This window comes from Vanellus vanellus (genome assembly GCF_965231255.1).
Source record: "Vanellus vanellus genome assembly, chromosome: 4".
NCBI lineage: Eukaryota > Metazoa > Chordata > Aves > Charadriiformes > Charadriidae > Vanellus > Vanellus vanellus.
This window is the reverse complement of record NC_138909.1, coordinates 39,951,269-39,978,832: the sequence shown is the minus strand read 5'-3', so window position 1 is coordinate 39,978,832 and position 27,564 is coordinate 39,951,269. Positions and strand designations below refer to the sequence as shown.

At 36.1% G+C, this 27,564-nt stretch overlaps 1 protein-coding gene across 1 annotated transcript in view; it reads left to right on the top strand.

Moving 5' to 3' along the window:
• Positions 1–27,564, top strand: part of FSTL5 (follistatin like 5) — a gene marked incomplete at both ends in the record, with an annotated part of 297,136 nt that overhangs the window by 236,137 nt on the left and 33,435 nt on the right. The window contains 3 exons of the mRNA XM_082482814.1: positions 11,311–11,337; positions 15,682–15,800; positions 22,851–23,000. Of these exons, the coding sequence (XP_082338940.1) occupies positions 11,311–11,337; positions 15,682–15,800; positions 22,851–23,000 (296 nt within the window). The remainder of the gene's footprint in view (positions 1–11,310; positions 11,338–15,681; positions 15,801–22,850; positions 23,001–27,564) is intronic.

Sequence of the window (27,564 nt, the reverse complement as noted above, 5' to 3'; positions counted from 1 at the left end):
ATTTATTTTTTTCTTTTTACTGAATTGAATTCTGTGTGAGTGTTGTCTCTTGTTTTGTCTGGGGAGCTATTTGAGGCTTAGGTAGTGCTACTCCTCTTGAACTCTATGATGTATTCTGAAATATATTCAAAACTAATAGCGCCAGACCAATCATCAGAAACAACTTTTAGCAAGTCTTTTATGTACTTCATTTGGACCTGGTTATTTTAAACAGTTGTCTTGACTACATATCATTTACCCTCTTTTTTGTTCCTTTGTAAGGTAGAAAGTACTTAATCAGCCTCTGTTTTCAATTATTATCCTGCTTCTGTGCAAATATAGGACAAAAATATTTATAGAAGAATATTGTCAATGGAACATTAAAAAAAAAATCTGGTTCATATCAGTACACTTTAAACCTTGAGTAGTGCTGGTATCACAGAACGCTTTTCTTCTGCCTTTAGCGGCCATTTGTGATGGTTTCCAGGGCCTTTGCTGCTGCATTGGTGTAAAGGAATATCAAGCTGCTGGAACTTGTTCTGTCAGCACAAAAATGGGTTGTTAATTGTAACTAAGACTATTTCTTTTCTTAAAGACTGCTATTTCTCTCTTTTTGTAAACGGGATCTTTACTCTAGCACTTCAGCATCTCTACAATAACTGATAAAGGTGTTTTTTTATTTTCTAGCTTTCGGTACACGTAGGTGCGTTTTAAGGAACTCTGAAATCTTTTATTAACTGATGGCATTCTCCTCTGTACTACTGGATTTAGCAGCGTTTAAAGCATGAGCACACAAATTGACAGCTCCGCTGCGGAGTTATGTTGATGACTACCTTTGATAGTCACAAGCGCAGATTTGGATCGGCCCAACTCCTAGAAGCCGTAAGGCAAACCAAAATCATCAGCTTGCTCTTGTTGAAACACTGTGTGGAAGCTGAGGAATTTAGAGAACAAAGATAATTTGACAGTGAACCTTGACAACATGTTTATGAGAAAGGTGGCGTGGGCAAGATGTTACTGCATTTTTTTGTTGTTAAAAAGTACAATAGTAATCACAAATAGAGGAGGAAGAAATGGGAACTTCTATCTGGGGCATTTATTTGTTTATTTAATTCGGTTACATTCAGGTAGTGTTCCATTGGTCTGAATTTCAATTTTTAGTCAAAGTAACGTTAGCTGAGTATGGTGTATAATGAATAGCTAAGGAGTATTAATAACCTATTTTGTGAGCTTAAAAAAAGATTGAAAGGAAAAATTATACTGGAATGGGAATATTTGATGGAAATAGTGGAATCGAGTATATCAGTGTAATCTACAGATCTAAAGAAGAAAATCTGACAGTGCAGAAAAAAGGAAAATAAAAAAGATTGATCATCAAAGACAAGGGAATATTTTCAGGGATTATTTTCCGATACTTAAAAGTCTTATTTTCACTACTAGTAAAAATATTTTGAAGTAAAATAACTTTTAAAATCTCTTTTTTTTTTTTTTTTTCCTTTTTCAATGACTTTGAGAGGTACATCTGTTCTGCTTTGGTTTCCTCTCGGTTTCGACTTAGGATAATCCTAAGTAGAGCCATAGATCGTGAAAACATGTGCTGTTCCCTTTAAAGCTAAACGATTTTGTGTGTTTGTTGTTTTTTATTTTATTTCCTAGTTTTTACAGTATTTTAATTTTTTTTAGTGTTTTCCAAAGCTTCATTTTATAAAATGCAGTTTAGTTTGCGATTGATTAATATGACTTCCTAAGCATTTATCTAAATATTATTGAGATATACGCACGCAGCTTGGGGATGCAACCGTCATGATAGCAAGTTATCAAGTAACGCTATTAAGGTATTTTCAAGACCAATTTGACAGTGCTTGATGGTATTTAAATATTTAGTAGCTTTTACTCGTGGTCATCAATCACAGATTCTTGTGTTACTCAGTTCACCCACTATGACGTCATCATATATTGCAAAGCAGCTTCTGCAGATTCTTTCACCTAGTCACACAAAGCAGGATACAAATTATCTGCCTCATGCACTGTGTCTTGGGGCTAAATTTAAAAAATAATATACCTGTTCCATGCCATTAAGTATATCTATTTCTAACTGTGCCTTTTTTTACGTAATGTCATAGTCCTATCACCTAACAAGAGATTATGTGATCTGAATGCTACTGCCTTGACAGGTTTATGGCCATCATAAGCAACCAGGCATCTCCACTGTCTAGAGCTTGGAATGAGACTAAAAGCCTTTTGACTGTGATTTATGGCCTAAATTCTCTCTGAAAGGCTTTATGCAACTTTAATAGAATCTTCCTGTCATATCTTATACTGAATGGTACCTATTTAACTAATTTCCTCAGAGATAATTTATGCTGGCATTTTATTTTATGAGAGAGCTAAACAAGTTTATACTCGTTGACAGCATCCTAGGCAAAGACTTTATTTCAGACTTCCAAGTATAGGATAGAAATTCAGTTCATGAACCATTTTTTCTTCCTACTAGTGTAGGCTGGATGGAGTTAACGTGCTATGGGAAAGGACTTCAGCACGATTCGTTGTAAAGATTTATAGGAAATAAATTAAAGAACAATAAGCTAACATGGTCATATTTGACCAAAAGTCAAGTGACAGCTGTGACTTCTAACTGATAAAAAATAGTTTAATATTCATAAAAATTGATACTTGGTTATTGTTTTATACTAACCTGAAATGAAATAAAAGTGCATGTCACATAAGAACAGAATGGAATTTTGATAGAATTTTTATTGACATAATTACTTTAAAAATAGTTGAAGCAAGCAACAGATAACTGATAAAAGTGTTTCCTTCACAAATAAGTTAAAGTTCATATATATTTATATTTGTATATAAACCCAACAAATCTGAATTTCTCATAAAATAAGAATAAAATTCAAAGCAGATATGTGCATAAATGTATTCATTCTGCCTGATAGTGGAAGCTGAGCAAAAAAGTGAATCACCTTAACCTCATCTTCACTTTTATCACTATGATTTTTAAAATAAAAATAATAAAAACTTGTGTGGGTTAGCAAACAAATAGCAATGATGGTATAGATTTACCCTGTAGCATAAGGGCATGTCTTTATACATTAGAGATATGAGAAAAAAGAGTAAGATAACAAACACATTCTCTTTATGATGCATGTATGATTCATCAGGATGGTTGCCAGTGGTGGTGGCTCTACGTGAAGTAAGCAGACAGCATCCGTTCAAACATCGTGAATTTACTTTTTATGCAATTAAAAGTACAGCAGATTCTGGTGGGACAATTCTGAAAAATAATGTTGAATTCCACACTTTTGCCATATGACCTTATTGCATCTTCATCATCGTCCTATTTTCTATTACATCTGCTTCTTACCTCTTACCCTTATGGGATTGAAGGCTTGGAAAGGGATAGTGTTTTCCTATCTGATGTTGCAAATTCTAGCACAATGAGCTAATGTGAAACTGTTGATTTTTATTTATCAGCTGTTACATTCTGATAGAAATTCAGGTAAAACATTTACAGAATTTTAAATACAAAGCTTGTGTTTTGATGGGACAAAACCTGGAATTAACAACAGTGGTTCTATATTCATGAGCAATCATTATGTGATTGTGGATTTTTCCACAGTGGATTTCCCCCCTCTGTTTATTGGAATAATACATAATGCAGAAAAAATGTCTTTCTGCTGTTTTTCCATCTTCTTAAAGCCATTTTAAACTGCATTGTTCTCTAAGTGCAGCAAGCTAGAAATTTTTTCAGATGTTAAGGTTTTAATTGGTATTTATTTTGTTTGAGAGCCAGTGCAACAAAATAACATTTTATGAAAACATTTTATTTAGCTTTCATGATATGTAATTCCAGGAGAAAAGAAAGGAAAATTTCAGATTATTTAACCACACATATATAAAATCGGTACAAAAGAATGACAGTTTAATTTAAAAAGAAAAAATTAAAAGTTAATAGATTTTAAAAGCTCATTCAGCATTTTCTTGGATAGTGACCACTGAAGCATTTGATAGAAAAGGGAAGACTGTTTCTGGAAGGTTAAAGTATTGTACTTCAAGAACAGGTTTCTTTCCTGAATCTTACCGCCCTGAACTTGTTTTTCTCTGGATATATATAGTGGTTTGTGCTGATTACTGGTAATGCAAACATCTAATTATATTGCCAAAAGGAAGCAGAAGAGCTACGTTTAATCTCCAAACTCACTGAATGTCAATCTTACAAATAGATATATCTATACACACTTTATTTCCAACTGTTATGCCTTAAACATTTCGAAAAAAGCAAAGTACGGAGGAAGAACACTGTAGTTGACATAGTTGGAAGCTTTGACATTGGCTGTTGAGACAGAAAGTTAACATAATGACATTTATCACCAATATGATAAGAAGGAGTAGGATACAGAATTTATTTAGAAAGTGACGTAGTGCCCTCTTACTCATTTAGTAACTGAAGTACCATTGGGTTTTGCAGTTGTTGTTTTGATCCAAAGGGGATAAGAATCTTTACTGCTGTTACAGGCTGCTGCAGAATTTCATGAAGTGCTAAGTTTACTGAAAAATGTGCAGCTTATTACCATTCAGCCAACATAGAAAATGAATAACAAAGATAAAAAGTAGGCTTTCAGATGTTATGTTAGCTACTCATAATCAAAGGCTAGGTCTGAGCACAAAAGCATAGAATAGGTCCTATGTAAGGACCATGAAGAGTGATTTTTATGGAGCTGTAAGTGCGCTTAAAACAAACAAACAAACAATCCTCTTTCAAGAAAATGTGGATTCTCCCCTGTTCTGCACGGGGTGGGTGGGGGAAGAGAGGGGCACAGTGCAGGGTTCTCCTGGGATGTCATATAAAAGGTTCAACAACAAATGGTGTAATAAAATAGCTGCTTTAATAAGATAGAATAAAAAGAGGAATATAGATAGCGAGTAAATCTTATGTCCCTTCAGATTTTGGGCACCCCCGCATTCATGCAGAATCGGATGAACTCCAGACAGATTTTCCCATGACATGCTGCCCAGATCCTGTCCATGGAGAGGTGCCCTCTCCCTCCCATACTGTGATGGCTTTTATCTTGTGTAACAAACAAAGCCTTATGTCTTCTGACAGGTCGCAATGTTATCTCAGTCGTAACACCCACCAGTGTGCAGCACGGGCCATTATGGGCATTCCAGCATACACCCTTGCAGCAGCTACTGGTGCTAACACGCAGGCTTCCCAAGCCTTAAGTACAAGGCCCAGTGTAGCAGACATAGCCTGCTCAAGGTCACTAACTCCTTGAATACAGTGTCTTCTGCAAGACTCCCCGTACATCTCCTGATATTATTTATTAACTGTATGTTGTCTGAACACCCTTCTTTTTATAAATTGGAAATACGACACAAGAGAAGGTGGTGGTGTTCTGTCTTAAAACCAGAAAATTTTACTCAGGCCTATCAAAAATTGTGTATGTTTACATCTTGAAGTTTATAAATGTGTGAGAATTGAGGACAGGATGCGGCTGAAGATGTTAATTTTTGCTCAGCCAAAAAGGGAGCTAAGCAATATGTTCCTTAGCATACTTTCTATCTACAGATGTTGTACTTGTTGAAGGATTACAGTCTTTCTCTCAAGACTGGACGTCTTTCTTAAATAGAAGTTATAGGACTGATTAAAAAAATAAGTGACGTTTCTTGATCTTTATTAGGTGAGGTGGTGGCTTTTATTACTTTATATTGCAGTCTTAAATAATGTCTCATTTTTCCACAAACTGATTTGTTAATTTTAAAATTAGTAAGTGTGGGGCTTTTAAAGCACTTCTTTTAATCCCCCCTCCCCCCCTTTCTTTTTTGAGCAAAGCTCAGAAATGTATGTATCATTTTGCATTAACACAAATTAATGTGGTCTGCATTTAGCATCTTTAATCACTTCATTTGATGCTGTGTAGTTCCACACAGTTGAATAATTGTAATTCCTTTTTTTTTCCTATGTCACCCTTAGAAAAAAAGACTGTTAAAAAATAGAACTTTATGGATAAATTTATTGGAACTCAAGTGACAGGACGAGGGGTAATGGGCACAAGTTAGTACACAGGAAGTTCCGTTCAAATACACGGAAAAACTTCTTTACGGTGAGGGTGACAGAGCACTGGCACAGGCTGCCCAGGGAGGTTGTGGAGTCCCCTTCTCTGGAGATTTTCAAGACCCGCCTGGATGCAGTCCTGAGTAATGTGCTCTGGGCAATCCTGCTTTGGCAGGGGAGTTGGACTAGATGATCTCTAGAGGTCCCTTCCAACTCTGAAAACTCCGTGATTCTGTGATATTAGATAGTTCTTTCCTTAGAATGTGAAGAGAAAACTAATTTTAAAGAAAATCCTCCAGGTTGCCTTGGGGAATATAATTTGCTTTATTGCAGAAAAAAGACTATATAAGATGAGGCAAACACAGAACTGTCATCTGAATATAGAGCCATTGTCTGGGCATGCAGGCATAAAGTTAGAAGGTCCAAAACCCACTTGGAGCTGAATCTGGTGAGGGACATGAAGGGCAAAAGATGGGCTTCCATAGAGACATCAGCAGCAAAAAGAAGGCTAAGGAAAATATGGACCTGCTGCTGAGTGGGGCAGGGGACCTGGTGACAAAGGACATGGAAAGGGCCAAGTTGTACTGAAGGTCTTCTTCACATCAGTCTTTACTGGCAAAACTGCCCCCAGGAATGTGACACCACTGGGAAAGTCTGGGAGTTAAGTCTTCATCTGGCAAGGAAGTCTTACCTGTGGTGGATAGGATCAGATTAGAGACCATTTAAACAAACCTGACACTTACACGGCAAAGGGCCTGGATAGGATGCACTCACAAATGCTGGACAAGCTGGCACATGGTGTTGCGAGGCCACTCTCGATAATCTTTGAAGGAACATGATGATCAGGGGAGGTTTCTGCAGGATGTAAGAAAGCCAGTGTCACTCTTTGAGAAGGGCAAGAAGGAGATCCAAGACATGGTAGGCCCATCAGCCTCACCTTGATCCCTGGGAAGGCGATGGAGCAAATAACCCTGGAAACCATTCCCAAAAACATGAAGGACAAGAAGGTGTTTAGGAGCAGTCAGCACAGATTTATGAAGAGGAAATAATGCCTTGTCAGCCTGACAGCCTTCTGCACTTGGGTGACCAGCAGGGTGGATGAAAGGAGGAGTGGACGTTGTTTATTTTCTTCTGAGAAGTGCTTTGGACGTTGTCTCCCATGGCACCCTGAAAGACAAACTGATGAAGTACAGGCTAGATGCACGGACAGTGGGGCGAACTGAAAACTGGCTGACCTGCCAGGCCCAAAGTTTGCGATCAGTTCCATGGAGAGGTCAGTCACCTGCAGCATTACCCTAGGGCTGTTTCTTTCCTCTTCCTGTCTGTCAAAGTAGATATGACCGATTTAACACTTTGACAAAGGGAAAGAAACATAAGCACCTTAGCATTCCCTGTTTAAAGTTGTCAGCTTTTGTAAAGAAGGACTTGACTGCATAGTGCTCACAAAGCAGGTACCATATTTAGTTGATGGGAAGGACAGTACTATATTTTCCCATTTTCTTCTCCTTTTGGTCATGGAATATCTTTGGGGACACTTCAGTTGCTTTCATCCTGCAGTGAAAAAAAAAAAAATTTCTGTAGCTCTAAAGCCATAAGGATATAGTTTTCTCTTAAATGTTCTTTTTATACAAATCAACACCTTTTTCTTCTTGTTTAAACTAAAATATTTCAAGATCTCTTAAACTTTTCAGTCCATTCTTTCTGTAGTTGCAGTACCGATGATCTACTGATTAGGTCTTTATTTAAAAAAATAATAGCTGCCAATAAAACATCAAACTAATATTCTGTCTTATGATTGCACTTTATAGTCAGAGGTCTAGTTTAGGAGAATAATTAAATAGTTTAAACATAGGCAGCCAAATGTTATGTAGAATAGACGTGTTAAATACTCTGTTCATGTCTGCCACTGAAATATACAGTAAACCAAATCCATTTTGTGCTGCCAGCACTGGATATAAATCTAAGAGTCAGACTGATTTTAGCAATTTAGCCATCAAGAAGTTTCATTCAGAGCAGCTGGATGTCTGGAGGACACATACTCAGTCAATGTAGCCAAGACTTCCTTCAAAGCTAGTCTCTTCTGAAAGGAACAACCTGAAATCAGAGGAGGAAGTATAAAGGCAGATGATTGAGAAATAAATTTAAAACATGTTGACTCCATTTTGACCTTAGTTGCAGTTCAATAGAAATTCTGCCTCTTGATGTAAAGGTTTACTACTCAGCCCAAGTAAGTGACAAGATGGCACACTCCCTTAGTCTTGGCTTTTGGCAGTTTATTGGATCCTAACAGTTCAAATATTAAAGGAAAGACAAAGGTGATATTTGAAAACAATGCACATATAATATTTCAGAGAATTAAACTGGTTTAAAGATAATAAAGCACAGACTGAGCACATTTGAAAGTGGCACTAATGTTCTGTGTTGGGAAAGGGGAACACTTTTATTCTAGTATCAGTATCACTTCAACAGTATTACTGCTATTTTCTACTTATATAGGCATCTCTCATTTGTACACTTCAAAGCACTGAAGGTAAAAAGTAATCACCTTCATTTTATCAAGGGATAACTGAATGACACAGTATCTCTGGGGGACAAAATTCCAAGAAGCTATGCTAAGGCACATTGTGGACAGGGAGGTGATTTGAGACAGCCAGCATGGCTTCACCAGGGGCAAGTTGGCCCTCTTTGATGGAGTAACTACAGAACTGGACAAGGGAAGAGATACAAATGTCATCTATGTGGACTTCCATAAGGCTTTTGCCACAGTCCCCACAACATTCTTCTCTCTAAATTGGAGAGACATGGATTTAATGGGTGAGCTGTTTGGTGGATGAGGAATTGGTCTGATGGTGGCATTCAGAGGGTAGTGGTCAACACCTCTATATCCAGATGGAGATCGGTGACAAGTCGTGTTCCTCAGGGGTCTGTATCGGGATCAGTACTGTTCAGTATCTTCATCAATGACATAGTGGTATTGAGTGCACCCTCAGCAAGTTTGCTGACAACACCAAACTGAGTGGTGAGGTTGACACGCCTGAGGGATGGGATGCCATCCAGAGACCTGGACAGGCTTGAGAAGTGGACCTGTGTGAACCTCATGAGGTTCAACAAGGCCAAATGCAGGGTCCTGCACCTGGGTCAGGGCAACCCCTAGTATCGCTACTGGCTAGGGGACAAAAGGGTTGAGAGCAGCCCTGCCGAGAAGGACTTTAGGGTACTGTTGGGTGAAAAGCTGGATATGAGCCAGCAATGTGCGCTCACAGCCCAGAAGGCCAACCACATCCTGGGCTGCATCAAAAGAAGTGTGGCCAGCAGGTCAAGGGAGGTGATTCTGCCCCTCTGCTCCACTCTCTTGAGACCCCACCTGGAGAACTTTATACAGCTCTGGAGCCCTCAGCATAGGAAAGACATGGACCTGTTGGAGCAGGTCCAGAGGAGAACCATGAAGATGATTAGAGGGCTGGAGCACCTCTCCTATGAGGACAAGCTGAGAGAGTTGGGGTTGTTCAGCCTGGAGAAGGGGAGGCTCCAGAGAGACCTTATAGAAGTTTTTCGGTACTTAAAGAGGGCCTACAGGACTTTTTAGCAGGGCCTATTGCGATAGGACAAGGGGTAATGGCTTTAAAGTAAAAGTGGGAAGATTTAAACTATAAGGATTTAGGCGCTAAGGAAGAACTTTCTTACAATAATAGTAGTGAAACACTGGCACAGGTTGCCCAGAGAGGTGCTAGATGCCCTGTCCCTGGAAGCATTCCAGGTCAGGTTGGACGGGGCTCTGAGCAACCTGATCTAGTTGAAGATGTCCCTGCTCATTGCAGGAGAGGTTGGACTAGATGACCTTTAAAGGTCACTTCCTACCCAAACTATTCTGTGGTTCTAAATACTGTGTCTAAGGTCATACAATGAGGTAGCTCTGTTGAGAGAATTTGTGGAAAAAAAAAAATCAGGAGACAAAAAATAGTAGAGGGGAGGGAGAGGAAAAAAGAAAACCCCAGTAGCTCTGTTATCCTAAGTCTCAGAATCCTGAGCTTGTCAGAAAGTAGATTGACGCTTTTTCCAAGGACAGTTCTATATATGTGGGGTTCTGTATATTCTTTCAGAGCACAAGAATGAGAGAAATGCTACGCTGCTTCAGGCCAAAAGCTTATCTTGGTCCTGTCTTCAGCAGTGCCAAGTAAAAGATGCTTGGAAAATCATAGTATCTGGGACTTTTCTGGAGTGATAGTTTTTCCTGTTTCTACTTTCAACTTTGAGAAGCCAGCAGTTGAGGGACTTTTGTGTACCAACAACATTTTTAATAACGTGTCTTCCATTACTTTTTCCAAACTTTTTTTTTTTAAAGCACATTAATGTTTTTAGCTTTTGCAACACTGTGTTTCAATGAACATCACAATTTCATTATGTCTGTGTGTGATATATATGTGCTCTCTGTGTTGTTTTCCTTTCCTTTGAATTTTTCTCTATTTCAGATCATTACTTTACGAAACACTTTGTTTTTCAGTGATGGCATTTTAAACAATTTATTCCATGGCATGTTGAGCTCTAAATATTTAAAACTTGCACAATTATATTTGCTTCTTTTTATTCTCCCAAGGCAGAAAGAGCAATATTAGGATAATCAGTTTTCATTGATCTCAAAGGTCTAAAATCCAATTGTGAACAAGATAGCCAAATACAACTTACATTTTCATGGAAAAAACAGATAGTTGGTTACCGTGCCATCTTATAGTCCCCATCTTGGTCTTCCAAAGATAACGACAAACATTTTACAACATGACAGCTTTGGTAGTATGGCTGTGTTACAGCAATACAGAAGAACATCTTGTATGCATTTTGGTTGTGCATGTTTCTCTCATAACTATATCCTGAAATAAATCTCTTCAAAGTCCAGTGCTTAAAGGAAATTACAAAAATGACGTCACCTGTAATTAATATACATAACTTATGTGTATGCAAACTCCACGTGTGTTTCGTAATGGAGCATGAAACACACTATTGATAAAGGCTGATGGAGTTAATTTGGGGGGTGTAACAGGGAGTGATGGGGTTTACCCTAACCCCAATAACTATGATGGCTAATCACAATTTTGTCACGTAACAGAGCAATTAATATTATTGTTAATTCACTGTTTCCATGATTTACCTGTAGAAGTATTTTAGTGAATCAGAGGTTAAAGCATCATAATTATTTTAGAACTGATATATCATTTCATGGGTTTTTTTCTTGTTCATTGTGTTTTCTGTTTTTTCTCTCTTACATGCTGCAGTTGCAAACATATTATGGCGAGAGCAAGGTACTAATACAGATGGCTTTTTTCGTGTTTTCTGCATTATGTAAAATGCTCATCTATTGTTCCTTTTGTGTGTTTGGTTTGGTTGGGTTTTTTTTTTTTTGTTCATACTCTACAGTTACAGTAATTGCCTTCCCCCTTACAACATTTGAGGGATTTGATTTAAAGAAAAATATAGTGGAAAGTAATCCTTTAAATGCTCGTGCCTTTGTGAACTGCTTTTCCTTTTGGGGAGAGAGAAGGAAATAAGCCGTTTAAAATATTTCAGACAGTTACTCAAAGGTATTCAACAAGAAGCTCAGATTTAAAATGTAGACCTTTAACTTTTGTTTGTTTACTGACATGATAAAGCTTCCAACCAATCAGCCTATATGCTCTTGGGAGTGATCTTCTTGTATGAATCATTCTCATTTGAAAAAATATAATCTCAAAGAATTTAATTAAAATTAAGGTACCTGATGATACTTAATAAGACAAATAATTTTCTTCTTATACTCAGGAAGGATTTGTAAATATTGGGAGGGGGAATGGAGGTTTGTGGTTTGTGACCACCTGAGGGATAAATATAAATACAGACAGTATCAGGTGTTATAACATAGAAAGCATAAAATGTATGTTTTATTGACAAAAATAAGTATTAATTTTAATATATATGAGACATTCTCATAAAGCGTATTGCAGAAGAATATCATAATTAAAGTGCTGTCATGCAGTCTCATTTCGTTTCTCTAAGTAGCCTGTTCTTAATTTAAAGTTGCAATTTAGGAATTAGTGTATTTCAGGAACAGGAAATGTTTCAATTATTTCCATTGGAAGATTTATAATACTGTAAGTGGATCAAGCTTTGCTATGAATTCATGCTGCAAATGGTATTTCTGCATGTTCTGTAAAGATTTATTTTAAATTAAAGATTCAAAAATTTGATATTTCATTTGCCTCATGACATAGTAACCTTTGACGTTTCCCAGTGTGTTTTCAACTATAAACTAGGATTATTTTTTATATTCCTGTTTTACTGGTTGCTCAGCTGGTATCAACAATCGGTTCCCTGATTATAGTGGAGCTCAGCTGTGATCCTCCTGCTCTATTGGCCTGGCAGAGTGTTCAGTTTCATACAGTTCCACTGTTAACAATTAAACTGATGCACAACAAGATTCTAACACCAAAGTTTTCAAATGTATGGTATTCTCACCGCTTATTAGGAAGGTATCACTTGTGCTTTACCTTGTGTTTATATTGAGGAAAACTGAAAACATGACTGGCATCCCTTTAGAGGGCGTCTTTTTGCCTTACAGGGTTCTCTTTTCAAGGCAAGTCCTGTGTTGCTTTCAGTGGTTAGAAAGCACTTAGGAAAACTTAAATTCTGTGAAAATAAAGACCAATTAAAAATAGTAGCTTACCAGAGTGCTTATGGTAGAGGTTCAAATTTCTCTGTGACTATGGTAAAACTAAACAAAGTATTTTATAGTAGAGATTGAGAATATGAAGTGCCAACTTCGTCTTCTAGAGCTGGTTTTCTCTCTCTCTCCTGTGTTTCTCATTGGCCACTCCTTATGTTTCCAACAAATATTGCTACTTGTTGCAATGTTGGAATTCATTTACAAGAGAGCAGTACCCTGAAGATGCCGATAAACATCACCACTAACTTCTCCGGGCCATGCATACTCTGTTATTTTGTTATCTAAGTATTAATAGAGAGGAAGGGAGAGGTGGCTGACAGTAGGATAATTGAGGACATGAAACCATAGGTAGGTTTTAGTGCCTGCAATGAATATTTGTATACGGGGTACACAAAAGCCTTATCACAACTGCTTGCTTGTGTAAGTGTGAAAAGAATATGTGTCAAAAAATCTGAAAGGATTTTGAAAGTACATTAATTTGTGTTACAGTAATAATACAATATATACACAAGCATAATTCTATCTGTATATTAACCTATATGCAAAAAAAAAACCCAAACCACAACCATTTTTTTCAAATCAGTGTTAGCCAGTTTTAAATATAGATTTGGTCTACATTAAGCAAATATATTTACATTTATTGTTGTTGCTTCTGGCACAGTGTTATGAATGTGCTGGGTTGGTTTTGGTTTGGTGGTAGGAGGGTTGCAAAATTAGGTCAGATGTCTTCAGAGGAGTAGCTCCTGTAGTTGTGAAGAAGTGGCTTGCCTAAGTGATTAGATATTTGTGTGAATTAGGTATTTGTACAGATATTTGTAGGCACATGCTCAAAGGAAGAGTTCTGGGGTCATAATAACTTGGAAGGGTGATTATTTAATTGGATCCATAGGTCAAGGTTCCTTATATGAACTGACTTCCTTAACTCAGTATTGAAATGGAAGAAGGATATTTCTTATTGTGTCTCCTTCATTGATTTTAAGGAATGCTTTGGTGAACATTACTATCCAGACATTGGAAATAAAGCCTTAAAAGTTTGGGCTGGGTTACTATGCATGAATATTGTCTGTACATTGGAAAGCCTGCCTTGGAATATTGGCAACTGAGGAGGAAGTTTCAGGATCAAATGTCTGTATGACTTGGGGCTATCAGCTGATTTACTTCCTCACATTCTGGTATTACTTATCCTGCTAATAACTATAATATACTTTAGTCAATGAGACCAGGGAGAAGGGAAAACCTTGTTTTGTGCCCAGCTAGCTAAACACCGTTATGTACCACCCAGATACAATAAGCCAGTTGCTCAGCTATAGATCTCTACACTGTGTTCACTGGTGGGGGCAGCCTAACCTCAGTCAGGCTTATCTACAAATTCCAGCTGTTCTTACAGGATGCAATGTCAGGCATTTCTTAAAGAAAGACCTTGACATACTATCTTACATAGGCTGTATGACATGCCTGCAAAGGCGTACAAAAGTACCTATTGACCAGAGTGGGTGTTTTGCCCTTAGGACACCCTGTGCTCAGAATAGCCATGCTTGGTAAGTTTTCCATGGACCTCAGCCTGCTTCTTTGCCACATCAAATGCAGCATAGACAAATTCCTCTCCCGCTTTTTGGTAGCCTATGAATAGGTAGATTTTATATAAAATGAGGAAAACTCTGCTTGGAGACTGTCCCTTCTTTTTTTTTTTTAAAGAAAACTTGGCCAGAAATGAGAAACCATTCCACAAGATTTCTCAGAGATAATTGAACTTGCTTGTTCTGGGCATGGCCTTACAACCTCATGCATATTACTACATTTTTAAATCACTGTATTACCTATGTGATTCCTAATAAGGACTGGGAACTTGTCTGTATGTATACACATGCATTAACCTATGCAAACACACACGCTACCCCCCTCCTTAATGTTCTTGTTATTTTATTTGATATTAAGATGTGTTTTCTCTCTATTAACATAGGTTTTCCTTCAGAATTTAGGATAAGCAGAATTTCAGACTCAAATTTCATTTTCCTGGGTTTTATTCCCCTGTGTTCATATACCAATACCAAATATTGTTATGCCAGGTGTCGTCTTAGGCCCTGTAGAGAGGATACATGTGCATTTTTACCAGTGTAGCCCACAGTTCAGCCGTCAGTGTTGGTTATGATGGTAATTTTATGAGTATTTTATGAGTATTTTATTTTCATGCAATTTTACAAATATGAACCGATCATCCGTCATGGCATCCACAGAGCAAATCAACAACTGTTGTCTTAGTTGGCACACCGTAAACTAAGGAGAACATCTTTTTTTGTGGTCAGGAGCATGACCACAGATGTTATGAGACTTCATTCTACAGATCTGGTTCCCACCTTCTCCACAAAACATTACATCTCGCCTTATTCAGCAACATTGCAGTAGAAGGATTGAACAGTTCTATAAACATTTGCGGCCCTTCAAACTTGGAATGAATATCTGCCCAAGTCTGGCTTTCCAATATAATACAGTAGGGAACGTTTCCTTTTCTGACTGAAAGAAATGTCAAATAAGGGTTTGTAACAAAGATTCAGAACTTCTCTTTCAATATTATACAGAAATTACTTTAACTTCTCCATGCCTCAGAAAAAGAAAAATAAGAATACATGGAGAACTAATATTAATTTGATTTCAATGTAGATTATTTCACAGGATCACTTCTGTTACTGCAGCTGTCAAAGTGTATATTTTGAGATCTGTATTCATAAAGACACTGTCTTGCAGGAGAAAACTATATGAAATTCTGAATAACGTAACAGTTTTGGTTTAGTTTTACAACAAATGATCCCATAGGATTAGCTGTATTAGCACTCTATGCATTAACAAATTGATCTCATAGAAAAAATGTTATGCGTTTTAGTTCAAGACAAGGATTTTCTTTTTTTTCATTATTTAATTTTATACATTTCAATGTGTTTTTGTTCCTAAGGTCTGGGCATTGGGAACATGTTTTATGTTTTTTATGAAGACGGCATCAAAGTAATACAACCAGTGGAATGTGAATTTCAGAGACATATTAAGCCTAGTGAAAAACTCCTCGGTTTTCAGGCAAGTTAATATCTTAAATTTATTTGTAGCATTTTCTCAATTATAGGTTTCTTTAAATAAGTATCTATTATTGCTAGTTTAGTGTTTTCTGATTGATAAATTCAGAGGTCATCTCAAATAATAAGTAGCTTATAATGGTGGACTCAAAATTTCTTGTATTTTCCTTGATCAAATTCAATCTTTCTGTCTCTCTCTTAGATTGAATATTCCCTGTATACTTTTTAAACTCTTCATTTTCTTTGGCTGTCTTTCTCTTCTCCCAGTCCTTACCTTTAACAGCTCTCTACTCTATTTCAGGTTTGGTGGTTGTTATTTTTTCTCCCTTCCCCCCCCAGTTGAGTGCATCTCTATGAATCAGGGATTGATTCTCTGTATTAAATATAAGATCTAAAGTTATTATTTTTAATGTTGCCTTTTTTCTCCACCGGATGTTTGTCTATGTTAAACTGTCAGCTATCATGAGGCAAATCCCTATTCTGATAAACACTTTTGCAGCTCCGCTGAAGTTAGTAGAGATGATTGATGCTTTGACTCCAACTTACAATTCATATAAATAGTTTCAATAATTTTATTGTCAATAGATTTATAGCTGACTTCACCAAATTCTGTGCATTTATGGAGTAGTTTCCATGTGTAGCATACATAAAAACGGTAGTGTATTCTCCACTTCCATTTATTCTTTTGTTGTTTTTCCTTTAGTGCTGATCAAATTGCTAGCTGCCATGATGCATGTTCTCACAGGAACACTTGGTACTAGCCACTACATTAAGACTTGTTCCATATGATCTATCACCTTTCAAAAATAATAACTTTTTTCTCATTATTTGGATTTGAATGAGTGACCTTCAAATACGTAATAACTCATGAGCTGTACACTTTGGGTTTTTTTCCCTGGTACCTACAGCATACTGAAGTAACGAGCAGAACTGTCTCAATGGAGTTTGCCTCTTCAGTTATCATTATGGATGTCAAAGGCTGCTGTACTCAGCAGCAAGATTTATTTTAGTGTGAATAATTATGCTTTGAACAGCTAATCATACCTTGATTTGTGCTGCTTAAGTGAAATTAAGTTGACACTGCCAAAAATAAGCCAAAAAGCTTTTTTTATGGCTGTTTAATTCAAAAGCTGATTATTTAAGAAGTCTGATAAAATTTTACTGGTCTAAAATGCAGCCTAGATTTTAAGTGTATTTTATTGAAATGTGGTAATAATCAGGATGAATAAGTCAGGCTTGTTTCCTTTTTGTAGCTTTCAAACCTAAAGTAGCATAATAATTATATCCTCTGTGAAAAAAAGGAGGGGGGGGGAAGACTGGTCCTTCTTTGGGTGTCTTTGGTTTGTGGGTAGGTGTGTTAAATATATATACAGAAATGCATGTCATTTTACCCATTAAATTCAACACTATTTCTACTTGTTCCCCTGAATATTGAAAACATCTTCCCTCGCATCCGGTGGTTAATAAATCTTTATTCCTGCAAGAGAAATCAGAAATATTTGGACATGATATCTGTATTATCTGAATGGTTTTCTACTTATACTGACATAATTGTTCACTCTGCATTCCAAAAAAAAAAAAAAAAAGGAAAAAATTGAAATAGTTTTCAGTAAAAAATTTTGAATAAAACCTTTAAGATTACTTTCCTCCTAGAAGAAGGATGAAAGACGAGTTTAAAAGGATTGCCTGCATATACTGCTAATACTATGACAACAGTCCTATAGTCTTGAAAACCTCATTGACTATGAAGCTTTAGCCAACTGTTTCCTCTTTTCAAGAATATAATATCTTCCTCAATCTTCTTCAGAAAACAAGTTTTCTCCAAATAAGAATAATAAAATACCCAGTTCTGTCCCAGGATCAGATTTTTATCTGATCAGCATGTGATCGTTTAGTGGTAAGAGTTCATGTCATAGATTGCTCGTTAGTAATTCTCTTTGACTGTCGTACAACTACTAGTCAGAGATGTTGCATATATAAATACACTGCATGTTTTGAGGTGGCTTTGCATAACCTTTCACATCTACGACAGCTATTGCTGGTAAAATCTCCATCAGCTATCTCTTAACGTATACCTAAAGGAAATGCATGCTTGCTTAAACCTCTGCCATTTCTTTACACTTTTCGGAATTAGCTGTTCAAGTGAGAAGTAAAACCCCAGCAGACCTGTTTCATTGCCAAACATTTGCTAAAGTGTAGGAACCTTTCTAAATTCTGCAGCACAGAATTGGGTACTAGAAGCGTTACAGAAAATGTCTGGATATTACACGTGATACTGCAGTGTTCCTCCCCAAGTTTCCTGTTTGTCTGTCAACAAAATAAATTACCTTTAGCTGAGCTCCTGTAAAAGAATGAACTCAGGTGTTTCTACATGGCATTGCATTGTGTTGTGAACAAATGTTGCGGTAGTTACACATGTAGCTATTTAGGTATGCTAATTTTCTAAAGGTAAATACAATTTCTCAATAACTATATACTTGAGAACCCTTATCTAAATATTTAATTGCCTCTTCTGCAACTGAGTGTCAATACAGCAAAGCACTTTAGCGTGTGTCTGACATGGGAAGCAATTAGACTTTCATTGTGTTTAAAGTGAAGCAAAAGGTTTAGTGCTTTCCTGGGTCATCATGATTCACAGAAAACTATAAAGAGCTTCCTCCTCTCCTTCCCAGAATCTCCTATATTACTGGAATCTCCTAAATTAATACGAAATGAAAGTAGACTTTTATTAGGCTGATAGTGACAATTCTAGATGCACAGGCATAGAAATAAACTTATTTCTGTTTTCTGATGCAGGTTATTTTTTAGTTATACCAGGTGTGACAGTTGTTTGTTTAACCTGTTGTGAAATAGATTCTTAACCACGGTCCATGTAGAGTCTTTCAGCTGTTAAACGCCTCATCATTCTGAAGTGTCTCTGACAACTTCCTAACGTAAACCCTCCATTTATATTCTGCAAATTAATATTATCCAAAGCCTTTAAATTCGAATTCTTATGCAAAAGCGTTTTTATTTTCCTGTCCCAAAGAATCCCAATTAGGATAGTTGTTCTAGGAGGCTGGGGGTGGGGAATGAAGCAATTGAAACACATGCCTTTGTTGACACCAATGGAAAAATCTTTTTTGTTTCAACATAATCCTGATTTCCTCTTTATTACAAAAATTGGCATGTAGCAGCCATGTTTCAGTGAACTAGGCCATCTCACGCTTGAAGTTGAATATATGTTGGAGGTGGGAACAAAGTACTTAATTTCAAAATAATTAATGTGACTACATGGCAGAGCCAAGTTTCCGCAGGCAATTAACTTGAAACACACTTGTTAGTCCACATAAATTGCTTTGGTTCCCACTCTTACAGCACAGTAAGTGTAGTAAGGCCAAGATTGTTAACCTTTGTTTGTCTATAAAAACGTGGAAAAGGACCACGGTCTGATTTTCACTACAGAATGTCAAGTAAACAGTAGCTTAATATAGAATAGGTGATATATAAATTCATGTCTTAATACACGCGCTGTCATAACCCGTTGATGTCACCTTAGGCAGTCATAGCTTACGTAGACATGTCATTATGCTGCTTAAAGAGCTTGACTCAAATCTCGTTAAAACACTGAAGACCCTTGCATTAATTCTACGTTTATAAACATAGAATTTGCACATACAAATCTACAAGTACATGTTTTTTGTACATTTTGTACATTTCTTGCCCCAGACTACCTTGAAAAACTTTCCCTAAGGATTTATTTTCCTCCATCTGCTGACTTGTTACAGAGCAAGTCACTTTTTGATTAAAAAGTCTGGGGGAAAAAAACAATGAAATAATTTAATGTTTTATCAGATGTTAGCTTTTTTCAGAGGGAATAAATTAGGAAAAAAGTAAATTGCTCACATTTTAATTAGAAGAAGGAAATAGTGGGTTTATGCTTATATTTTAAGGAGAAATTATTTTAACTAATTACTCAACCACTGGGGAAATTAATATAGAGCCTCAGAATTACTGCCAGTAATGTAAAAGAAATCCAAACTGTCTAATCAGATAAATGTTAACTTTTCAAAAGGAAGATTTCAGTTCCATTGATTGAAGCTCTTTCTGAGGCATCTAGATAAATGTGGGTTTGAATAACTAGAGAAACAACTGCATAAACAGATTCCTGCTGGGGAAAAAGACTCTCTTTTGGATATGAGAATTTTGGTGCATAATTTTCACAGTTACTTTGGAGAAACACTTTTCTTGCTTTTATTTTAATTTTTCAGATTTTGGGGCAAAATGAGAGTTGGCATTGAATTACAGAAATTTATGACAACATGAACAATATTCTAGGACCAGTAAAATGCATTTGTATATGCAGATTTGTTTTTTAGTTAGTATTTTTTTACTTTGAATCTGAGAAAGTGTCATGTTTTCTACTTGCTGTATTTAAAGTGGGAAAAAGAGGAACAAGTTTTATGAATTATGTAGGTACTAAGAACATGCTCTGTAGTTTCTAATTTAAATATGTGTGTATACTTCTATATACATATGTAAAACACCCGCATTTATATTGCTTTCACATTGAAATTATATTTAGAAATACGCTTCAGCCAGTATTTTAGACTCAGATTCAGGAAAATGTTTAAGGAGGTGGCTTAACTCTGGATATAGTTATATGTGCTTAACTTACGGTATTTTCCTGTTGTGCTATACTTCCTATAATGGGAGGTATGATTAGTGTAATCATTTATGCTAATCTATATGATGCCATGTGGGAGAAACCTGGAATCCTGCAACAGGAGTTGGTGTTATATTTGAATAATGTATTGAATGTGTCCTTGTAGAAATCACAGCATCAAAAACTGGTGCAAGTCCCTGAGAGACGTGACTGAAAAGAGTGACACAGTATAGAGTTGTTGTGAACATTTACAGATGCATTATTTGAAGAAATTGTTCTCTGAAGAAGAAAGAGAACTGTGTAGAACAGTCTAGAATTAGTTACCTGTTTAGATAAAACATGGAAATAAGACGAGGCGTATTTAGAATAAATATAAAAAAATAATTTGAGATCAGTGAGGCACCTTCCAATTGAAGTGACAATCGCACAGAAGGCAAATGATTATAGATCGTTAATCTCATGATTGCACATCATATTAGAGACATACTTGTTTATGTTGACACTTCATGGGATGAAAATCTTTTAGCCATATTTAAAAATGGAAGTCCCATTTGTCAGCATGCCTATCATTCTTTAAAAAACAGATTTTAAACAACTTCTCCCTTCAAAGTGCATGGCTTTTTAGCAGTGCAAAATAAATCGTACTCTTTTACTTATTTCTAAGTTCTGCTAGAGTTCCTGATTATGTGCCATCCCATGGTACCTGAGTTTAGTAAACTTTCCTTATCAATGTGATTTCGCTTTGTTGAAGTTTGAGAACCATGTAGGAACAAGCAGTGGCTTTCCATCTCCTGTACGGAAACTCCCTCTGTTAGATGTGGAAAATGATTTATTTCTTATTTTGACGTATAAAGACTGAGTGTAGTTTCTCAAACGTAGAGGCACAGCAGGGAAAGAATGTTGATGATGCAGAAAAGTTAGTGTTGAAATGCATGGTCTTCTTTTCAAAAGCATTGCTTAGTGCCGATGTGTTGTTCTGGCACATTATTTTCCCCCTTCCTTTTAAAAGGAGTCTGCTGCTTAGAAACAGAATTCTTGTTTAAGATCTCATCAACTCTTGCTGTTTGTTCGACGTTGAAGTCATCGTCTGCTGACATATCATTTTCACAGCAACCAGTTATGATGTATCAGACAGAGCATTCTAAATTAGGAATAAGCAGCAGATAAGTGCTAAAAAGAACTAATAGTTATGATTTGGTGAAATTGCCCCTTGTCATGAAAGGATGAAAAATTAAGAGGGAAAAGAAGAATAGGTCAGGAAAACAAAAAAGCTTGACACATGCTGTACCTCTCCAAGCAGAATATTTTTCAGGTTCTTGTTTTTACATAAATTTTATGTCCATTGCAGGAAAAAAAACATGCCATTTCATAAAGGGGATTTCCAAATATGATAACATATTTGACCAAGTAACTTTTAATTTTGATAAAAGCAAGCTTTCACTGAGATTAAATAGTTACAAATAGATAAATCAAAATATAAATATATATATTATGAGTGGGAATATATGTATATAACAATATTAATGGTGAGCATGTAAACTGCAGATAGCTATTTTGAGCGAGAGTGCATAGTTATAAATATATGCATTATGAGATATCAATTCACTAAAATCAACAGGAATTTTGCTTTTTTTTTTTTTTTTTTTTTTCAAATTCATCCTTTTTCGGGGATGGAGGGGCAAAGGGGGAAGGAATGATAGTAAGAAGAAGATTTATGTTGGGTTTAACAGTAGTGTGATAGGCCATGAGACTGTCTTATGGCAGAAGGAGCCAAACTTCTGACCTTTGAAGCAACGTATCAGTACTCCATGTGACCAAAAAAGCAGATCCTTCTAACTGCTGCTGCTTTGCCCCTATACCGTGTGGCAACTTGCACCACACCTCCTCCTCTTCCTCTCCATTTTTATGTTATCGTCTTCCCAATGTAGTGTGTGCCTGACTTACTGTTGTGTTTTCAGATGTCAGTCAGATCTATAACTGCCTTCCTTTGCAAGAGACTGGGATGGTGCAGCTGGGGGAGCTGCCAGGTACTGCACCAGTAACTCGACATTGTGTGTCTAATTTGTTTTTCTGTTTTTTAAGGTCTCCTGGCTCTTCCTCAGTTTATTTCTACACATATTATTGTTTCTTTCTCAGGACAACAGTGCTAACTGTCTGAACGTCTAGAAAACATCCAAAAATGCTGGTGTATGGTTTACACTAAAGTGCTTGTGAGTTGTGTGGTGCTTACAACGTGCAGTTTGGCTAATGTTAGCGTATGTCCTAATGTCGCCTCTCCTTTTTCCTTCCCTAAATTTTCTGAGATTTTATTATACGGTTAAAAAATAAGAAAAAGAGTATAATTTGTCTTTCTAGTACATTGTTAACTGTTTTGATTCCTACACTTTCCCTGTTTCTATTGAACTATAGGATGAAGTTTGTCCCAAAGCTGATGGAGATCCTGTTCAGCGGTGTGTATGGGCAACTGCTGTTAATGTAAAAGACAAATTCATTTACGTAACTCAGCCCACCCTTGACAGAGTTCTTATTGTTGATGTACAGTCTCAGAAAGTTGTACAGGTATTTATTTCTCATTTTTAAATTAATATCTAATTTTGACACAAGAATTGAAGGTTTTCCTTCATATTTTGAAAAAAAAAAATGCCATTAGCTTGAGAGTAAACACAACGTCTAGAAAAAAAACACATCTACTTTCGACATTTAGCAGCAGTTTGTGTTTAGTGACTGTTCTTGTCAATAAGCCATTGGGAGGGAAAGTATCAACATAAAAATACCACTTAGAAATATTAAACAAGTAGTTGAGGAAACAAATTATTTGGGAAGTTTCTAGCTTGAGGTTTTTTTCACTGGAAAATGAAGATTCATTAAAATAGGGTCTTATTACAGGAATGTGTCTGTCAGTTTTGACAGGAAAGATCAGGGGGTTAGGTTTGGCTACAGAAGGTGGAGGACTGTTACTCAGTAAGCTTTTAGACAGAGAAATTACTGGAATAGTGGAAGAACCAACACCACCTATAGCCAAGACTGGAGACTATGGATTCGGACTTCTTCTGTATTCCTTTCTACTGTCTAGGTAGTACTATGAGTTTCTCAGCCTTTGGGAGGTTGGAGATACTCTGCTTAGTCAAAACAATTCATTGAGTAAAAGAGATAAATTGATGCTATGGTACAGGGCTTAATGCGCTCATATAGTTTGTGGAAGACCAAGGTACAAGGCAATGCTAAAACGAATACTAGTTTTTGGGAGCAGTACAAATCCCTCAGGAGAGCCCGAGAGTCACAATATACTCCAAATGGTCAGTAGTCTTACTGGGATGGAGTAAAAATTTGATGTTTAGTTGCCACCGCTCACATCAAATACTCCAACCACTGTACTCTTATCTCTCTTTCTTTTTCGTTTATGTATTCGGTGGTATCAATGATAGTGTACTATGAGGTTAAATAGGGGATTTACATGAGGACAGATTTTAGTCTGTGGAATTGTTAAAGACGTGAAAATGCATTTAGAAAACAATAGCCATAAACTCATTAACTTCTAAAAATATATTTTCTGAATATGAAGAGAATATTTAAAGTCTTAAAATGTTTGTGTTAACAAGGCATATGGAAAAGGCAAAATAATAATATTTTTTGCTATTTGGTTTCTGCCTATTATTCCCACAGTATTACATTATTTTTCTTTTATTTTTCTTTTTTTTTTTTATTCAGACACATAGAATAAAATGTATTTCATTATATGGCCTTTATTCTTTCAGGATAATGTCATTTGACCGGAAAGATTAGTTTTATTTCTCTTTGAGTGTCAAAAAAGTCAGTCAGTTATAGTTGGGGACAGTCAACAGTCTTGTCAGCGGGCAAGGGGCTTGGGTTTTTGGTTGGGTTTGTGTAGTTGGAAGAGGGGGTTTAAGTACATTACAGATCATATAAAATCTTGAAATTTACAGTAAAAGCAAGGTTCTTCTTTTTTTGAAATAAAATTATTTCCTGGACGAAGAGCTCTGAAGCTGGTTAATAACTTGTTAAATCCTGAGAATCAGAGCAGAAGAAAGGAGGCTTGTATGTGAAACTGAGAAAGAGCTTTTGACACCACACTAGGTGTTCTGATTCAAATTTTAATCATACAAATGTGCCTGACATCCACAGGGTTACTTACAGTATCATCACATTCATAGGAAACAGATGTTCTTTAGCTAAATAAAATATGGATTATTTTTTTTTTTAGAAATCTAATCTAAATTGTTAATAAAAATATTTAGAGCTTTTCTTCATGCTCTTTGTGTTTTTCACTGATACGTGAATGAACATCTTTAATGCATAGATTATATATCATACATTAGGCTCAAGGGAGACCTTATTACAGACTTTAAATACTTAAAGGGGTCTTATAAGAAAGGTGAGGACAGATTTTTTTAATATGGCCTGTAGCGATAGGACAAGGGGTAATGGTTTTAAACTAAAAGAGGGGAGATTCAGACTAGATATATGGATGATCTTTTTTACGATTAGGGTGGTGAAACACTGGAATGGATTCCCTGTTGTAGATGCCCCATCCCTGGAAACATTCCAGGTCAGGCTGGACGGGGCTTTGAGCAACCTGATCTAGTTAAAGGTGTCCCTGCTCATTGCAGGGTGGGTTGGACTAGATGACCTTTAAAGGTCCCTTCCTACCCAAATGATTCTATGATATTAGTATATAGACTTATTATGCATACTAATGTAAAATTTAAAAATACATAGCAAAGCTGCAATTTTAAAATTGCATTAACTTGACAAATAATTTCAGTTTTGATAAGTTTTCATTCTTTAAGCATCTGCATTTTCTGCCTTCTGTCAGCTGGCTCAGTAGACATAGCTTCCTCAAAACCTGACCTAGCCAAATGGTGACAAGGACTGATAAAATGTTTTATTAAAAAAGTTAATAATAAGAGGATATTACTTTTTTTGTTCTTTCACTTTTTATTTAGTTAAATTGACTTTTGCATATCAGAGTAGAGATGAACTGAGGGGATAATGAATTTTTGTTTTCTGAAAACAAGACTTTTTTTTCAATCAATTCAATGTATTTCTTCAGGAAGGGAGACTAAAAATACGTAGTCTTACTGCAATCCACAGATTTAAAGGACTGGGATCTCTGGCAATGGTTTGCCCAGTCTCTGGCTGACATTCATATGTCATCTTGCTTTCCTACAGATGATGGATGAAATACCAATTTAATTTCATTTATTAGCATTTAGACTTCAGTGGCAAGAGCATATTATGCCTTTTGAGCTTACTGAAAAATATTAGCAAAGTCGGAGGTTCTTTTAAACTTAAGTTTTATGGAATAGTTTGATTGGTAGACTCTCCCAATTTGCCTTCAGTTATATTAGTTATTATTTTACTATGTACTTTACCATTAACTGAATGTTTAGAGATACTTACCACAATGATGTATGTTAATTAAAAAGTAAAATTTGGAAATATGTAAAGTGATTCTGCAATTTTTGGATGGAGTTAGACAGGTTACTGTTCTATCACATAAATATTCATGTTTCTATAATGAACCGAAAAACAGACGTACGGGATGCCTCGGTGGTACACAGAGCTTGGTGCACAAAGTCTGCGCTCCTCAGCAAATATATTGAGCTAAAACTGGGTACTGCACAAGCCTCCATGCTAGTCCAGGGAAAAAAACAAAACCAAAACCAAAACCACTTTCATCACTTTCATTTTCAAAGATATTTATTTTGAGGGGTGGAATAGCATTGCTTTTCCATTACTTTAATAATATCCAGATCGTATACTTAGGGAAGTATGGAATGAAATTTATCCCATCTGTGGAAAGCTTTTGCAGGAATGAAAGTCTCAGTTTTGATGGTTCTAGGGTGTTTAGATATTAATGATATAGTGTCTTCCCATTTCACAATACTTAATACAGACATTTGGTAAGACAATATGGCTAAGGGATAACAGGTGAACCAGATAAGTAAATTAAACTAAATGTGTTACTGTCACTTTTGGGCACCTGAGCAGAATTGCTGCTATTTGTCAGTGACCTGAATATTATTTCCTAGGATACACTTAGCCAAATAAGTGGGAAAAGTACTATGGGACTTGCTTTGTGTCCAGCTTAAGCATGCTGATACTCAAAATAAACTTAAAAAAAAAAGAGACAAGTAAAAATAGTTGCAAACAAAACAAATATATCATAAAAGCACAAAGCCTATGCCATCTTTTACACATATTTTAAGACTATAAAAAAAAAAAATAAACCCACTGCTGATTCAGCAATGGCTTTTAAAATTGAAGTAAGGCTAATTTGGAATTTAGTGACAAGTCAAGAGATATTTTGTTCAGCATTTCTTATAACAAGCATGGCCCCATCTTTGTTGCCTTTTAACAATAAGCACTTATTTTTGGTTATGGGTTTTGCGAGCAACAAGAATTTTTCTAACCATTAAATGCTGCTCTACTCATATCATATGCACATACACAAACACTCATACAAACAGAAGGCAAGGAAGGGAGTTTAATTTCTGTCAGATCGGTCTACTTTTATTACTTACAGTACTGCCTAGCACGGAAAAAAACATCAAAATGTAATTGATATTTGGAAAATAGATACTAAGCTGTTCATAAATGAAAACATTTTGCTTACTAGACCTTCCTTTTCTCTAAGTGTCATATTAATACAGAGGATATTATTTACATTTTAACTATTTCTGGTCTACATCTTAAAGAAGAAACCACCTGACTGCTCCATAAAACCAAAAATGCATACTCTGGTAGGAACAAATGTGGAGAAAAACTTCATATTTTGAAAGTAAGCAGCATCCTAATAAAAATTCTATCAAGATGAAAAAAAACCCTAAAGACAACTAGAAACACGTTTGAAAGGGCGATACATTCTGCAACTATGCTGTTTTCTGTGTAAAAATGACGTTGATTAGGTTTTGCTTATCGTGGTATTTTCTGTGAAGTACTACTATGTATGTTATAATTATTCTTTTCTGCTGTGAAAGTTAACTTTGTGTGATGTGTGTACGAGTGCACACATGCAACAACTAGATTTTAGGATGATTTATTTCTATGACAAATATATTTATGGAAATAAGTACCTAAAGAAGATTCTAAAGCAGACTAA